Below are 18396 nucleotides of genomic sequence, written 5' to 3'. Positions count from 1 at the left end.
AGTTACCCTGCTTGTTTTGACAAATTTGTTAAGTGCTAATTAACTGCCCCAATTCGGAATTTGGTGTTTTATTTTGAGAGCTACATCAGATTTTGCTAGCTGCATATACTTACATGGGGTAAGAATTAAGTAGGTACATATATGTCGCATCCAACAGTTGCATGGTAGAGGGGACCAAAAAAATTTTTTTTTAAATAAACACGTGCCTTAAATGCTTACTTTGGGAGTTACGCTCCCAAGATTCTTACAATTTGCGTTTCTTCTTTGAATTTATTCTCAACAATCATAATAATAAACAGGTCAGCATGAAAATAATGAAACCAGATTTTGAAAAATTGAAAAACTTGCATGTTTGAAATTAGATTTTTTTGACAACATTCCTCACTTAGTCCCTCCAAATATATTTAAGAGTAACTTTATACAATCATTCAGACCTGTGACGTATCAGAAACGTCGAACTTGACGTGCAGGTTATCTGCCAAAAAACGTTATTTTGCGTTATTTAGTATGAAACGATGAAGATATTGAATTTAAAAGAAATCATTCCGGAGGCTGATGTTCAAAAAATTTTCATTCCGTCATTATCATTGTGAATAATCACCGCATTAATAGTCGCCGTAAATTAACAGTAAAAATGGCATATAGGAGAAAAAAAGTTTTAAAATTGTTAGTAGGGACTCCTTACAGACAAGTAAATTTATATAAAAAGAATTCCCACCTCTCAGGGGGGTGCTTTACCTCCTTTTGCAACAAAAACCACCTCCTTATGCGACCTCGTGCTGGTATTTTTAATTTATCTCGAAAACTGATACTCCGAGGAGGAAAATGGGTACAACCTAAATTATTCCCTATAAAATTATACATCATTTTTTCCTACGCGTTTTTTCCCTATCACGTATCCTAAGCTCACAAATGACGTTTACCCAAAATCGCCATGAAGCCTTCATTTTCATGCCTACTTTATGTCAGGAAAATTTAGATTCCATGACAGAGGCAGACCAGACTACTTTTCCTGCCGCCTATCACTTTAGCGGCCGGACCTGCCACTTTTCAAATCGCCCAGATCTTTGAAACGGACGAATAGATCGAAGGCCCTCTCTTTTTTCTTTACAAGTTTACAAGTTTTTTGAAACGAGGAACATTTGCAGACATTTATACAGCTTATATTAATTTCATTATAAAAAACGGTACGGTCAACGGTTATTCCGAAAATATGGAGACAGCTAACGACAACAAAAATTTTTAAAACGAATATCTGCTGAAATAATTCCTGTTCCTGAATCACAGACAAATTTCCGGATCAACCTGCCGAATAAAGATCGTTTCAACTGAATTGAAATGTGTCGGTATCCAAGAACTTTCTGCCACAGATGATGCTGATTCTTTAATTATCAGGGTGTCTTCTTATTCTCAATTATCATAACTGCTCTTTCTCCCCCTGATATATTCGATTTTTAAGAGAAGGAAATCATCAAGGAAAGGACATACAGTTCTCTCGATCTTCAAAAGTTCTTATCATAACTGTAAAAAATATATTATTTGCTCACGCACTCAGTAGATGTTATGCCTACATCGGCATTTTTTGGACAAGAAGAAATAAGCACATATGAGATACCTACACTTTATACTATTTGTTCAAAACTTATTGTTGCAATATTTTAAATCCACCTAAATATTTTCTTATTACCTACTCTATTTGTTTGCATACTATTTCATTCATATTATAATATGTAACAGCGTGTTTCTTTTCAACACCTTCCAATAGTTGCCATGAATTGCGAGATCTGTGAATTTTTAATAAATTTTCAGCATTCTATACCGGGTGAATACTTTCAAACCGAACATAGGGAATTAAGGGTGTATTCTATATATTTTTAGAACTACCTATTATAAATAAAAGTTCCTCTTTAGGCGATCGATTTCGACTTTATTAATGTCATCTTTAAGGCCGTAGCGTGGGATTGAATGGGTAACTTCGTTATTATTAAAGATAGAGAATTGGTTCAATGGGCAATGTTTTGCAGTTTTAGATGCATTACCTGTTGTTCTGCAAAGTTTTTTGAATAAATAAATAAATGCTTATTTAAAATTTCCTTATGGAAATTCACAATGTCGCATAGGTTCGACGTAAATTCAAAAAAACTAAAATTGGTCATTTCCTTGAATGTCTTATATCATCGAGAGTATAAGAGATATAAAAAAAAGTTTTATATAAAAGTGACTGTCTTTGATACGCTTAATTTAGAATTTATGTCAAAAAAACATTCAAGATGGCTACTTTTGAGGAACTTTTACCAACTTCCTAAACTTAAGTAGGCGCTATATGGGATTTTTAGATTACTTGATAGATTTTTTAATTCTCTTTTCAACGAGCCATCATAACATAAGATTGAAAATAAGATACCAGTTATATCAACGATTTTTATATTTGAATCAAGTAGGCTGTGATGAATTAAAAAAAAACAAAACAAAATCTATTCGAACCAACAAAGCAATGAAAATAATTACATCAGATGTTTAAAAAATCAGGGTGCACTCATGAGCGGGAGGTTTGGGTATTATAACTCCCTCCAAAATTGTATATAAGTAGGCCTAGAAAAATTTTGATTTTTATATCATCACTTATTGACTGCCCCATCTTATTATCCATACTTACATACCTACAAATGGTGGTACAACTACAAACTATCTCCTCGAAAAAATGTCATGCCATTATCCAGTTAAACACATTTCAAGACACTTTGCTTTATTTTACACAATGTATTACCATTGATGCATTGTTCCAGGTCACATTTTGTAGGTCAGTTATGTGGTTTATCCGCAAGAATATCGAAACTAACAGTTTTACCAGTCCGAGTTTATGGACAGATGAATCTAATTTTTCTAACTGTGGAGTGTTCAAATCGACATAATGAACACTATACTCGTCACAGGAAAACCTACATGTTTTAGTTTCACGCCGAAATCAAGTAATATTTTTTTAAATTAATGTATTTTATGGCATAATGGGAAGTCATGTAATTGGCCGGTAATCTTCGTTGGATCTGAAACTGCTCACTATTATTTACAAATTCTCCAATAAAGTTCCTTAAAGGATTTTTCTCGACAACGTATGTTTCGAAGAAAGGGTTGGTTTATGCTACCTACTAACAAGCTGTCTGCACTGGTCACAATTCACTAATTATGTACAGTACATTCAATTATAAAAGTAAGTACTTAATTAAAAAATAAAAGTAAAGTGGAAGTAGCTACCACTACAATAATAATAATAATCATCAATGGCAACACGTTGCCTAAACTAAACTGTCTTGAAGTGTGTTTCACTAATAATGGCCAGTATTTTAAACATCTGGTGTAATTGTTTTCATTGTTTTGTTGCCTCGAATAGATTTTGTTTTGTTTTTTTTATTCGTCACAGACTACTTGATTAAAATACAAAAACCGTTAATATAACTGGTATCTTATTTTCAATCTTATGTTATAATAGCTCGTTGAAAAGAGAATTTAAAAATCTATCAAGTAATCTAAAAATCCAATATGGCTCCTATTTAACTTTAGGAAGTTGGTAAATGCTCCTCAAAAGTGGCCATCTTGAATTTTTTTTGACATCAATTCTACTACTTTTATATAAAACTTTTTTTTATATCTCTTATACTTTCGATGATATAAGACATTCAAGGAAATGACCAATTTTAGTTTTTTTGAATTTACGTCGAACCTATACGACATTTTGAATTTCCATAAGGAAATTTTAAATAAGCATCTAAAACTGCAAAACATTGCCCATTTAAGCAATTCGCTATCTTTAATAATAACAAAGTTACCCATGCAATCCCACGCGATCTGGGACACACAGTATATCGTGTGTTAACATGTTAAAAATTATGTTGTCTTACCGTCAAAGAAGTTAAAATATAATAATAATAAGTGGATGAATGGTGGTAACATTAACATTTATGTGAATTGATGTGGATGTTGATGAAGCGGCTGAAATAAACTTTGAAGTTAGTAAAACGTGTAATAATGTTAACACACAATATATATATTTTAGCTACGGCCTGAAGATGACATTAATAAAGTCGAAATCGCCTAGATCCCATCTTGTTGCTCCCCCTTAGAGAGGCACCACTGGAAAGAAGATTTTTTTTTTCCCATCTTGTTGCTCCCCAAATTAACTTAGAGGGTTCATAACGGCACCACTGGAAAGAAGATTTTTTTCTCATCTAACTAAATGCGAATTAGTTAAGTTTTATTTGTATTTTCTCATTATTTTATCAAAAATTCGCAAAATAAAATGAACTCAGAAAATCATGTAGCCATGACCCGTAGATTTAAGCAACCGGAATTGTCAAATTGAAAAACTATCTGTCGTATTGTCGATATTGACGGAATAGAAGTTTGTTTAAATTCCACGGAAAATAAATCTCGCCCTCTGCGGTAACTATTACCGCCGTACACGTTTTTTACAATAAACACTTTTTCCCTCAATGGAATACATCGTAAGTTTTGTAGTAAGTACCTACAAATTAAAATTATTGAGAGTTATCGTACCGTGAATTTTTAAACCAAGTACACATTTTGACTAAACCTCTCGCCAGGAAAGATTGCCGGTCACAGAACACTTGATCCCGGTCTACAATCTATATGTTATTCTAAAGACGTGAGCGTCTTCCGGGATAGTATCGGGTCAATGTTGAACAAAAAGACTTTTCGTTTAACATTGGCACAATCCTATTCCGGAAGTCGCTCGCATCTTAAGAAAAACTTAGATTGTAGATCGACACAAGGTGTGCTGTGACCGGCAATCTTTCCTGGCGAGAGTTATACCTAATTTCGCAAAATAATAATTATACGTGCAACTAGACGTTAATAATTTGCATATCATAAAACGCGGAAAAAAATCTTCTTTCCAATGGTGGCATTATGAACTCTCCAAGTTAATTTGGGGAGCAACAATCTGCGAAAAACTGTTTTCCCATGTTAATTCCCTATGTTCGGTTTGAAAGTATTCACCCGGTATATGTTTCACTTGGCACTGTTTAATACTTTTTTCTATTGAGTGTGAGCATTGCGTTGTTTAATGCTGATAAATATTCCTATTTTTATTATCATAAATTAGCATAATATACAGGTAGGTAGGTACTTGTGTTTTGAGATAATTTTATTTTTCGTTTAATTTTAATCAATCTAAATAATAATGGTATATGCATCGAATAATTCTTCACTCAAGTTCGTACTTTATCGAGTAAATGAGAAGCTATTCGAAAAAAACTCAATTTTCGACGAATTCTTTAAAATAAGCACACTTTTATTCTTCTTTCTTATTAACCAATAATGGGTAATGACTTCGGCTGCCATCAAAAAGTATTTTCTATAAAAATAATTGCCTTCCAGCGATCGCGATTGGTTTTTGTTTATGCGAGCATTAAATTAGTAATTATCAATTGTGCTAGTTTTTGTTCTACTAGCAAGTGATATCGACTATTCAGGTAAATTTCAAAGTGACCCTTGTAAAATTTAATCGTGACCTATTCCAATTTATAATTGCCCAAAGAAACGGATAATTGCAATACAGACATTTCAAGGTGAATACACCTTTACATTTTCGAATCCAGATTGCCATGAACATGAAAGAAGGTTAATACTCTCTCTCTGGTCTTCTTTAAGTGCTGGATGATTCATCAACTTACCCATTCAAGTTAATTAGCCTACTTCACCTTCCAGTCCTAATGGTGATTGCATCTCTTTGTCAATTGAGTGAGGGTAATTATGCAATCAACTTTGCAGCAGGTGTGTAAGAAAACAAAAACAAAACATCATTATGATGGATATTTACTACTTTACAGCATACATATTAAAATTTAAAAATGGCACATTGCGCTACAGCAAAATGTCATAGTTGGACACTGGACTGTAAAATTCTTACTTCTACCTCATTCAATTAATAAATTAATTATACACCGATCATATCTCTACATACAGTTGGAAAGTATTTAACCGTTAAAACTGTCAAGGTATAGGCAGGTTGGCATGTATGTATATTACATATTAATAATAATGTTTGTCTTGGCAGTTTTAAGTCAAATTTGCAATACAAACATTTTTACACATAACATGGCCATTTAAAAATAAGCTTCTTTATTTTTGTGTAAACAGTCCTTCGTTCTTCCACCCAATAAAGAAACCGTAGCACATCGATTATACACCTTTTAAAACAAGCCCTTTTTCTTCTTCTCCTTCTTTCCGTCCACGGCCTCCCTACTTCCCTCCAACGATCTGCGCCGTAGCTCCTCGATGGTCACCTGATTCTCCTTCTCCCAATTCTGCTTTTCCATTTCGAACTGCTGCCTTTTGTCCTCGAGCTCCTTAGCCTGCTGCTCCAAACTCTTCCTGGTAGCTTCGTGCCGTCTCGTCAGCTCCAGCTCGCTGTCCTTCAGCTTCTGCTTCTTCTCCCTCACCTTCATCTCGAACACCTGCTCCATTTCCGCCTCCATCTTCTTCATTTTGAGGTCGTGGTCGCGCTTCTCCTCGTCCATCTGCGCGAGAGGATTTTTATTCGATATCCTCGAGGGTTTCCCGTCGACCCCCAGACCGGCCAGCTTCCGGCACCTGTAATTTTCGTAGTGGACGTTGTTGGTGACGTCCTTGAGATCCTGCAAATGCGTCCTTATCACCATATTCCTGAGAGCGATAAAATCACAGTGTTCCAAGTTTTCCACTTCGACCAATCCCCACGGGTACTTCCTCCCCCTCAGTTTCTTCCCTTCCAGTTCGATGACCGCATTCGAACCTACCACTGCGAAGGGAACTCGATCCTTGAGCGTTTTGTTTAGCTTGTGCTCCTCGTCCTCTTCGACCGTGTCTGGAAACTCGTAGATTTTGATTTTGTGCTGCGCAATTTCGTTGAGGATTTGCTTTTTGAACAAGTTGCACTCGTCCGATGTCAACGTGTCGGCCTTCGAAATGACGGGGATGATGTTCACTTTGTCGCACAGCCGCTTCATAAATTCGATATCGAGCGATTTTAAGCCGTGCCCGGACGGTTGGATGAAGTATAAACAGCAGTGCACGCGTCGGTCGGCTTCGGGCTTTCGGGTCACTCGCGCTTCCGAATTTAAGTAGTCCTCGTACTTGCTTTCGATGTATTCGATGATCGGGGCCCAACAGTTACTATTATCGACCGCATCACCGAAACCGGGGGTGTCTACGACGGTCAGCAATAGGTTGACCCCGTTTTCTTTCACGAGCACCTTCGTAGTTTCAACGGCAACTGTTTTTTTTAACCGTTGGGTCGGTCCGGGATAATCTGCCGAATTGTAGACGTCAGTTAGGAATAGGGAATTGATCAAAGTCGATTTTCCTAGGCCTGATTCGCCCACGACCATGAGGGTAAATTCGAAGCCCTTTTTCACAGCTTTTCGATAGACCTGATTCGGTAAATTGGCAAAGCCGACGTAACCATCTAGCTCTTTGAGTTTAGGCCGCTCCTTTACCACTTCTATCTCTTTCGTTTCCCTAACAATCTCCTCTTTGGCGGAAGGTAGTTCTGGTGGTGACTTTGTTGGTGGTTCCGGAGGTTTGTCTAATGAGGGGGCTTTGGTTATGCGATTGGAATCTTTGACAGGTGGTGAATCTGTTGAATTGAAGAACATTTCGCGCTTACTTTGTGTAGCTGTTGGTGGAGTTTCGTTTCCGTTTGTCTGATTCATGGTGGTGCCGTTTGGTGTGGGGGTTGTGTTGTTTTGATCGAGGTATTTTTGTCGTAATCCTAACCTGTCTAAGCTGGACAATCTGTAGGAACCTCCTATGTTATCTTTATCCCTATCTCTAAAACCGCTACCCGCATTAAAACTAGAAGTATATTTTGGCAAGGTTGGTGGTGGAGCCGGTTTCGTGTCGGTGGAGTTTCGATTTAATAAGCCCGCACTCGATGTGTACAAATAACTGCTAGGCATTATATTTGGTCGCGATTTTATTGTGGCCGTTGCTTGCGTTTGTGTTGTGGGAATTTGAGCATTCACGTTATTGGCACTCATTGTTTAAAAATTAAATTCGAACACACAAATGATGAGTAATGTTTTACTGGTCTGCCACGCCCGTCGTCAACATAGCGTCTATTCGGTTACTACAGCAAAATTGCACGATTTTCTGGCACGATTATTAGGCGCACGCAATTACTAATAAATGACTATTACTACGCGAGTATTAGAACTACATTTTCCGTTTAAAATAACGTCAATTCATGAACGATATCATCGTACAAGTCGACTGCGCAGCGATACCATTTTCACTATTCACATTTCATACTTCAATGCGGTTCATGCGTGTAAAACAGATGGCGCTGACGTTTGTTGTGAATTGTCATCATGGGCGTAGATTCGGGGAATTTCCTACTTTCAAAGGCGGAAAATCAATACCAAGTTTCTCGTTCAAATTTAACTTTGTAAACAATTACTAACACTCGTCCATTTCATCTATTCATTTTATCCACTACAAAGTTCATAATCTTACAAATATTTAACGATTAATAAATTAAATGCTCTATGCCACCTAGCCTGTAGGTCATAATGGCCCGTTGGAAATATATAAGTATACTTGAAATCACGAATCTTTGTCCCTGCGTCATTGATTTGTGAATCAATTTCAGACAAGTTTTTTATCGATTTCGCATACTTGACAGAATATTACAGTGTTTTAGCGTATGTCTGAAATTGATTCACAAATCAATGACGCAGGGACAAAGATTCGTGATTTCAAGTTTATGTGCTGTATTTAGTTTCTTGCACTATTAATAAATTATTAACACGTTTCTCTAATTGGGGTTGATGTTAGGTTATTAAAAAATTCTGTTTTATTTGAAGTGTTTTACAATGAATTTATCATTTTTTGTCGCAGTATTTTGAAAGTGCTGAAATACAATGGTAGGAGACGCACCTCGTGTGGATTGTATATTTTGTTACTTTTAATTATTCAGCTGCAATTTAAAAAAAACTGTATGGTAATTGATTTTCGAGAAAGGAGTACTTCAAAATGTTTTTGTGGTGCACCTCCCCCCCTCGCCGCCTTCATTACTACACTAATACTTTAATGGCCCGTAAGTACCCAGTCCGCCCCTGTTAGTCTGGATGCCAAACTGGGATTTTTGGCTTAACCTGGAAGTGAGGTACGGTGAAGGTTTTTTGACGGCTTTTAGTTCGTAAGGATGTCTACTTTGAGAATCCGTTTGATGCCACCTTGACACCCTTGAGCATTTTGAGAAATTCAAGATGACTGCCAAGTCAGCAAAAAAAATACAAAAATTAAAGTTATAAAAAATATGGGCATATAGCACATTTATTTTAGGGTTTTCGGGCCTTTTGAATTCAAATCTGCTGTTAAAAATAGTTTTGGGGGCGTTTTGGTGAAGTGGGGGGTGTTTTTGGGGGGTTGGTTTTTATATTTTTTCAATATTAACGAGTCGTACATCGATTTATTTGTTTTTATGAATAAGAATCTCGAATTTGAGATCAAAATAGGTACTAAAACAGAAACTCCTATTTGTTAATTATTTTTTTGGGGGGAAGCTGTTTGAGGGGGGAAGCTGGAACTACTGAATAAAATAAAAAACAAACAAAAAATAGATCTATTAACTCAAACTCAAATACATTACTTACAGATATAATACATTTTTAAACAAAAAAATTACAAGCAAACAAAAAAATATTGCAGATAAACATAAATTTACTCGTTGTCCGATTCTTCGCTTTCTGATTCATTTTGCGCAGTTTCCACAAATGTTGTTAGTGGATTTTTACATTTATTTTCGTCCCTTTTATCCATCATGCATTTGCACATCAGGCTACATGACAACCCATTTGATAGACAACCACATCTGTTCGAGCTGCAGGGGTCATTAGCTTTTCATGAGCATTTAGCAAGCTCTAGAATAAAATCTGGTGTCAATTTAGTATTTTGGGGACAGAAATTGGGTTTAAAATTTTGTTTTCGTCATCTTTTTCCCATCCATATTGCGTAACGTCAATTTTAGGAAGAACAAGGTTTTGGGCAGCATCCAACGTTCCTAGATCTCACTTCTTCTGCCCATTTGTCTTGGCGTTTTTCACAGGCTTTCAGAATGTTTTGATTTATGTCCAATGTTCGTACAATATAAAATTCGTTAAATCGGCTTGGGTTTTTAGGATCTTTTTCACGACATTTTTCGGTACACAACAAGCAGTCTTCTCTAAAATCGGACGCACTAAATGATCGCAGATTACGCACTTCTGTTAGTTTAGATTCTTCTTGTCTCCTACTTTTTTTGAACAATCTGGCAATGTGGGTCTTGGATGTGTATGTCGACACACAAGAGCGATGACAATAAAATTCATGGATCTCTAGTCTCTGCTGGTCCTCAATCCAATTTCTCAGCGTTTCATCTTCACGTTAGTAGCACGCACTAATTATTGTTTGAAGTTTTTGTTCACTGATTGTCATTAACTGTTCGGATTTCTCACACTGAAATATGCACTTTTTTATGTTCACTTTTAGTTTCCATCCTGGCGTTGATAGTCTTGCAAAAAGAAAAATGTGTTTTTATTTTCGAAATTATTGTAATAGATATAAAGTAATTTCAGAAATAAAGAAAACCCGTTCCTGAAAAAACAAATGCTGAAAAAAAGTTAATATTGTAACTGTGAATATTACTACTAACCAAAACTTTTGCTTTGATATTAGTAGTTATTTGCACAATTACACATTGGGATATGTGGGATGGGGACATTTAAGTAAGGGTATTGGAGTAAATGGTAAACTTTTTAACTCTAAATTTTGACGCTATCTTGTATATCTTTCTAGGATTTATTCAAAAATCATGTTTTGACATCAAAATTGTAATCTCCACCCAAAAAAACCTATAAAAAGACGTATCGCGCTTGTTATAATTATTATCTTTTTATTAAAATCATCGCGTTTTATGTTATTTTCGGGCCGTCTGTCGGCGTCGTTCTACTTTTTTAACATTGAATAACTTGCTGTGTACCTCCATTTTGATACGACGACACGTTAATATTGAAACAATATTAAAACCATAAAAACCACCCCCTTAAAAACACCCCCCACTCCTAAACGCCCCCAAAAATATTTTTAACTAAAAATTTAAATTCAGAAAGCTTAAAAACCCTAAAATCGATGGGCTACATGCCCATATTTTTAAAAATATAATTTTTGTATTTTTTTGCAGATATTTTTGGGCGCCATCTTGAATTCCTCAAAATGCTCAAGGGTGACAGAGTGGCATCAATCGGATTCTTAAAATAGACCTACTTAGTGACCTAAAACCGCAAAAAAATTTTCACCGTACCTTACTTCCAGCTTTTTCGTCTGGCTTCCAGACTATGTGTATAACCTTCCTTTTTTACCAAAATTCAACTACACCAAAATTTCTCGGGAAAACACTTATTCTTATTAATTTGGGTTGGGTGCGTAGAATCCAAATCAATTCGTACTTTTTCGATCAGACTTCTCAATCAAAAGTTATAGACTAGAAACCAATTTCGAAAGAAAATTCAAAGGGCTGTAACTTTTGAACTAGTAGCCCAATCTTGGAACTGTTTGAAATTATGGATTCTACAGGCCACATTCTATAAGAAAATTTTTTTCCCGGGGCGATCTGAGACAATTTTTTTTTCGGGGCTCAAAAAAAGGCAGTTATACCTTCCTTTTTTACCAAAAATCGACTGCACCAAAATTTCTCGGGAAAAAACCACTAATACTTTAATGGCCCGTAACCTATGCCATTCCACCTGGCCCACAGTTACCCAGTCCGCCCCTGGGTACTCCAATCCTTACGCGAATTAAATATTTATTTAAGAACTCTTTATTTAATGTATAACAGTTTTGCGGGCGACCGTGCCTAAATTAATTAGAATAAAATTTCCGGAACAATAAACTATTTAAAACACCGTACGCTAGCGGTGTTCCATGTGTGATACCGAACATGGGTCCGGGCCCTACGTGAAGAATGTGAAGGCAAGTAAAATCATCAAAATTCTATGAACCCGTGCGTATTCTTTACAAATATCAAGTAAGGACTCTTACGACCGGGCATATTCAGCTCTTAATACATTATTATTCCTAATAACTTTCATAGAGAGGCGACTGGTTTTAGATCGACCGAAAATTGAATATTCCCAGAAGGTTTATAGCCTGAATGACGTAAAAATGCTTTAGGCCTTTCAGTAAGGGTAGGCTAGAGGGTGGTTTGCAATTGCAAAGCAATAGAAGATTCCTAGACCAAAGGCAACCTTCCAAAACTTAATACTCCATTTCCAGGCAAAATGAAGCTAGGAGTCTAAGAGCTCTGGGTCAAAAACCCTTTGAAAGAGGCGTGAAAAGAATTTAAAATGCTCTTCCAACGCTTTAAAAAGTGATTAAAGGTTCTGAGAAAGCGATTGCAATATAAAGTTCTGCAACGTTTTCTATTGCGTTGAAAAGCATTTAAATGCTCTAGAAGGAACTGAAAAGCATAGAACAGACTTTTAAGTACATTCATGAATTATTTAAGGCCTTTGTAGATACTTCGAAAGTCTTATAAACCTTTTTCGTGACTTCTTAGGTCCTTATATTTTCAGATTTAGTCAAAGGAAAAACAGATTAGAAAGCTCTAGAGGGAGCGTAGAAAACAGAAATCTCTAAAAAACGTTTGAATAGAAATCGGAACGCTTTGTTTGACAAGATGTTTTGTCGGATGATATGAAGTTTGGGAAAATACTTAAAAGGAATGTTTTTTTTTGCTTTGGAAAGCCTTTCAGAGTTTAGGGAAGCGTTTAGAAGACTTTATTAAACTTCCCCTGAGGAACCTCTAAGGGTCTGGAAGGGCAAAGATCTCAAGAACGTTGGAAAGAGCCCATAAAACTTTAGTGGCCTCGCAAGCTCCAAAAAACCATGGACAAATCCTAAAAAGCTCCGCGAAAGTGGTCCTCTAGAAAGCACCCAGAAATGTTGTTTAAGTTCTCTTCCTTCCTCCCTTTCCCTTTCAACCTTTCTTCCCTTCTCCTTCTCAAATCTCATCATCTTCGATTTTTTTACATTTAATTCCTTTTCGTTCCCCATACCTGTGCAATCTTCCCGTTTTCCTCTGTTGCGATTATTACACTATCATCGGCGTATTTTCAAAAATTTTACATCGTTCTCTTACTCACAAAAAGGGGCAACTTTGTCCCCATTTAACCTGCACTGTATCTCTCGCCGTTACGGAGATTCCAATGGTGAAATTTTCCGATGGAAGAACGTTTGGTACTTAGAAAACGACCAGTTTTACTACCGATGACAGTACGCCAATGGTATCGGAGGTTGAGTGTTTTTTTTTCAGCGAGACGGCGCACGTTCACATGCCGGTTAGAAGCGAGCATATCCAATCGACCAAACAAATTTTGCACGTCGCAACGTTTCCAGTTTTCCGGATTTTCCACATTTCTAGTAGAAATCACTTTCCATTTCAAATGCTTGCGCACAATTCCGATACAATCGATAATTTAACACGACTAATTAACTGTCGTTAATTAACCATTCATTATTTAGTGAAATGTTCGTTATACCTGCTCGAGTAGGCGGTCATTGCGTAGGTTCTCATTTTTTTTTAATCTCTAAAGTTGATCGTTGTATATCTGATCTAGTCCATAGTGGCATGGACTAGGTTTATGGTTCAAATTTCTTTTGATTTGGTTGAAGTTTACCCCTGTTTCAAAATAGGGCAGGGTAGAGCGCATATGCTTGGGAAGTGTATAAATAAATCCAACTGCATTCTGATCGTTCTCAATTTTTTTGCAAATGCACACATTGCCAAGGAGCAAAAAAAAAGTGCGGTATTAACTTGCCATGTTCTGCACGTGTCTGGGGCGAATACAGGTTTTTTTTTTGGCGCACGCCATAATTAATTAAAGCACTTTCTGTCGGTATTCCTACATCTGCCCTATTTATCGTATTGACAGATTCGTATTTCACATTTGCGCATTTCTCAAATTTATGTTAAATATTGTAATCTTAACCTACATTTCAAGGGTGCATCGATTAGATCTGGCGGATGTAGAATAGAATTTCCGAGAAACACCGAAACTCTTCAGAATTTTCCTTCGTTCCCATTACATTATAGCCAAAAGTTATAGTTTTTTTATCAACTAATTGTTTTTATTTCGTAATAGACGCAATAGCCAAGAACCAACAGTTGGTTTAGTTTTTTTGAGTACCTATAGTATACAGGGTGTCGTTTAAAATACGCCGTAGCTGTAGCGTCTACAGTTTTTATCCGAATTGCAACAAAAAGTCAAAAACCATATTTAATGACAGCGAAATACTACAAAACGGCCATTTTCGAAAGCTACTAATAGTAATAATAAATTCAATGAATAATATTAAAGATACTCTGTCAAGTTGAACCACGAAAAGGTACCGAGCTAAGTCTTGTTTTGTTGGATTTTCAGGCAATTAGCTTCACCATATGGGATTTTCATAATCTTTCCTCACATTTCCTTGAATTCCTTGTCCTTCACTTTTAATAACCCCAGCTCATTAACTAATTACCAACAGAATTAACCAACTAATGATGGCATTGAAGATATTATGCAGAATATGTGGTTTGAGGGAAATGTTGCGTTAAAGAAATGTTATAAATTGTAAAGGTGGTTTTATTCTTGAACAATTTCACACTATTATTGTATACTTTTTGCACCTAGTCTGCATTAAAATTGGAATATGAATTATTAAAATCAGGGAATGCTACTGTATGTTGTTTCTAAAAATAGTTGCGACATGGGCAGATGCAAATGTATTTAACGATTCATTTGTTGTAGGTGAAAACCATAAAGATGCATTTATTCACGTTCATCCAACTCCTCTGCTTGGCGTTGCTATGGACCGTGAAATCGACAAAAGCGTCCTTGGCTTTCCCATTTTTCCTGCTCCTTCTGGTGCCGTTAAGATCGAATTTGAAGTACATATTTTCACCGAGGGAGCTTCGAGCGGTAAGTCTAAGAACATTTTATACAGTTTATTTCTGTCGATCAATCGTTTGTTCTCTGAAGCTTATTTCTTGGGATTGTAAACATTTATATTACAAATGCGTTAACTTACAGCTGGATGGGGATCAACCGGATGTCGATGGCGATGAACCTGACTTCTATGTGGAGGCTCCACTTCCTGGATAAGTTCTTTAATGGGCAGCAGCGTATATTTTAAATCAGTTAATTTTTCGTTAATCGCCGATTGTGCGGTCCTTAAGTTATTTACAATCGTCATTTCCCTCAACGTCTATTTTCCACGTTTAATGCATAATAGATTTATGTTATGTATTGTAGATAGGTACCTAAATTAGTATTAGAACGTGCTTATATTTTCTTTAATTAGTATTATATAATGTACATCATAACGGAAATCAAACATTAAACGGTTCTTTAATAACCACCTAGCAATATTAACTTACGGGTTTAATTTTTGTATGAAAATAAACATTTAAAAGGCAATTGTGTTTAAGAGTTTTGTGGAAGATTGAGTTATCCAATGGGAACTAGTGCACTTCATCATTATTTTTTATCCAACGCCAAATGGCAAAAGGGAATAATTTGAAAATTATTCCATACAAATTTGTCTTAAATATTTTGCCCATATGACTTTTACTTAAATGCATTGCATCAATGATCCAAGAATTTAAATTCAGTAATTTACATGTTATATCGGTTTATTCTTAATTATAAGCTAGCCGGCTTGAATTGTGTTTTGGCAGGCAGCTTGTAGGTAGGTTGTAGTATGTATAAGTATAGTAATATTAATGTCAACCAATTTACTTATTACTGTGTACTTAAATCATTATTTTTGACATCGTGTACTTCCGTGCAAAATTACTTATATTGTACTAAATCTTCACCATTGACAGTATTAGGTATTAGAACTAGCAATAACCTTATTTAGATTAAAAATGCCAAGAAAGAAGTAAAGATGCTGTGATGCGAAGTAGAATGGTACTGCCACGAATATTTCATTAAAATGCCTTATAAGTTTATTTTATACGAATTTAAATCTGTACAGATATTTTTTATAAGAATGTTTCATGATATGGACCGAATTACGTGTGATAAAAGAGGTACAAAATGAAGTGTGAGACGGCATTATTTTTTATTCTTGTATCTTGTCCAAATGCAGATATTATGTACCTAGTTCGATAAGCCGCCCCAAATTGCAGATGGCTAAATATCAAATCAATTGGTATCGAGGTACGGCGGCTTGCAACCGCTTCATCTTTCTTGAAAGTTAGAATAAGATAGTGTATAGTTATTATTCTTGTTCGAAATTAAAAGATCCTACTTATGGTACAAAATGTTTCTCAATTTATATAAACTTGATACTTGCCGATTTTGTTGTGACTATCACAGTATTTCGTCCACTAGCCTATATTTAAATAAGTTTTAGTTTTTTCGCCCTTTACTAACAAAAAACCTTTTTTTTACCTACTATGTTGTTTATTATATATTCCTACTTGTTTCTATTTCCTAGTGTTTCTAACTGTGATTTAAATATTAAATAGCAAATTTAATTCCTAAGATAATAAAATATTTTCCTGTGTATTTTTCTTTTTGGTATTGAAACGTAAAGGCGGCACTCCAGCAAACTGGGTTAGGTCGGCGGCATCTCCGGCACAATATGCCGCAGCATTCGACTCCACCAAACTGGGCAGATGTGTCGGCTTGCAGGGTGTTCTTGTTCTTCATCCGAGATTGTTTGACGACGAAATTTTATCAAGAAAAAAAATAAGTGGAAGCACAGGTTTTAGGTACGGCCTAGTTTAAACAAAAATCTTCGTTGTGAAAAACAAAATACAAACTCAAATTGCAGAAAAAAGCAAACAAAATACAAATATACCACGTATAGTCCAGTAAAAGTAGACATTGACCCAGAAATTTGAAAAAACAAGCTGAAAATTGGCATACTGAGGATAGTGCTAGAACTAAATCCCGAAAAGTCCCAAAAGATCCCGGTTGGGGAAAGGACGCCATCTTGAAAAAACTACCCCTAAATTAGATTTTCCGATTTTTGAGCATAACAAATGAACGGATGGTCCAAATTTCGTCGGCAAGGTGTCAAAATGGTTGTTTTGATGTTTGTTTTGAGTGAAATAATTATTCCGTATAATACGATGCCCTTGCAAATGTGACCTTTTTCAAAAAACCACCCCCATCATGGGTTTCTCTCTTTTCCGGCTATTGTTGTTAAATAAAGCTTCGGATAATTAGTATTGATGTTTCTAATCGTTCTTCTTGACGTTCTCTATCTGAATGTCAAAATTTCTGTTAAAAAAAACCTTCAGAGTTCAGAACAAGATTGAGAGTACTAACTAAATGAACACTATTTTATTCATTATATTTTTCATTATTATTTGCAGTCAGGTTAAGTTGCACGTAAAAAATATTTAAATGTATTCTACAATTACGGGTAGGGACGTTTCATACCCGGACAACTCATACCCGGACGACTCATACCCGGACACCACATACCCAGGACAACTCATACCCAGGACAACTCATGCCCAGGACAACTCATACCCAGTACGACTCATACCCAGTACACCTCATACCCAGGACAACTCATACCCAGTACAATTGGTACTCATACCCCAGTACACCTACATACTTTTCCATTTTCTCTAATATTATGCCTAAGGTAGGTAGTTAGACTTTTGAGATTAGTACCTGCTCCAGCTAACCGAATTTTATAATGAAATCCCGGTCAAAAGCAAAGTAAAGAAAATTGAATTACTTCAAGTAAATTTTAAACATGACCACTTTTAGTCTACATTACAGTGAGAGGGGAGGAAACTGAACAGTTCTTACACATGTTGAATATAAATAAACCTTGAGGATCCAAAGGGGTATATTATGGAGTATATAATGCGGTAGCTATTCCCTCGGGTGCTGACAAACGTGTCCCGAGATGATACCCACATGTGTAAAATTTCCCGGGTATGGCGCACCCTATGTAAGAATTATCGTCGGTAAGAATAGTGCTGGGTATGAGTTATCATGGGGTATTTGTAGGGTCCTGGGTATTATGAGTACCTGCTCCAGTATACCCAGGACAACTCATACCCAGGACAACTCATACCCAGGACAACTCATACCCAGTACGACTCATACCCAGTACACCTCATACCCAGGACAACTCATACCCAGTACAATTGTTGTACGTAGCTGTACTTTCTTTTCCATTTACTCTAATATTATGCCTAAGGTATTTATAGTTAGACTTTTGAGATTAGGTACCTGCTCCAGCTAACCGAATTTTATAATGAAATCCCGGTCAAAAGCAAAGTAAAGAAAATTGAATTACTTCAAGTAAAATTTTAAACATGACCACTTTTAGTCTACATTAATG

At 36.0% G+C, this 18396-nt stretch overlaps 2 protein-coding genes across 3 annotated transcripts in view; one reads left to right on the top strand and one right to left on the bottom strand.

Moving 5' to 3' along the window:
• The window catches only part of LOC116173057 (band 3 anion transport protein-like), a 36843-nt gene extending 20370 nt beyond the window's left edge, over window positions 1-16473 (top strand). For both annotated transcript variants that reach the window (XM_031490341.1, XM_031490342.1), the window contains 2 exons: window positions 14826-14996; window positions 15108-16473. In XM_031490341.1, coding sequence (XP_031346201.1) covers window positions 14826-14996; window positions 15108-15179 — 243 coding nt within the window. In that variant the 3' untranslated portion in view covers window positions 15180-16473. The remainder of the gene's footprint in view (window positions 1-14825; window positions 14997-15107) is intronic.
• Window positions 5817-8297, bottom strand: LOC116173058 (septin-7). The gene has a single exon (XM_031490343.1). It carries the CDS (start codon window positions 8034-8036, stop codon window positions 6210-6212), a length of 1827 nt encoding a protein of 608 aa, XP_031346203.1. The 5' UTR covers window positions 8037-8297; the 3' UTR covers window positions 5817-6209.
• Window positions 16474-18396: the final 1923 nt, after the last annotated feature.

The sequence above is a fragment of the Photinus pyralis genome, unplaced genomic scaffold, assembly GCF_008802855.1.
Source record: "Photinus pyralis isolate 1611_PpyrPB1 unplaced genomic scaffold, Ppyr1.3 Ppyr1.4_LG6, whole genome shotgun sequence".
Lineage (NCBI taxonomy): Eukaryota > Metazoa > Arthropoda > Insecta > Coleoptera > Lampyridae > Photinus > Photinus pyralis.
This window is presented reverse-complemented; position numbering and strand designations above follow the sequence as displayed.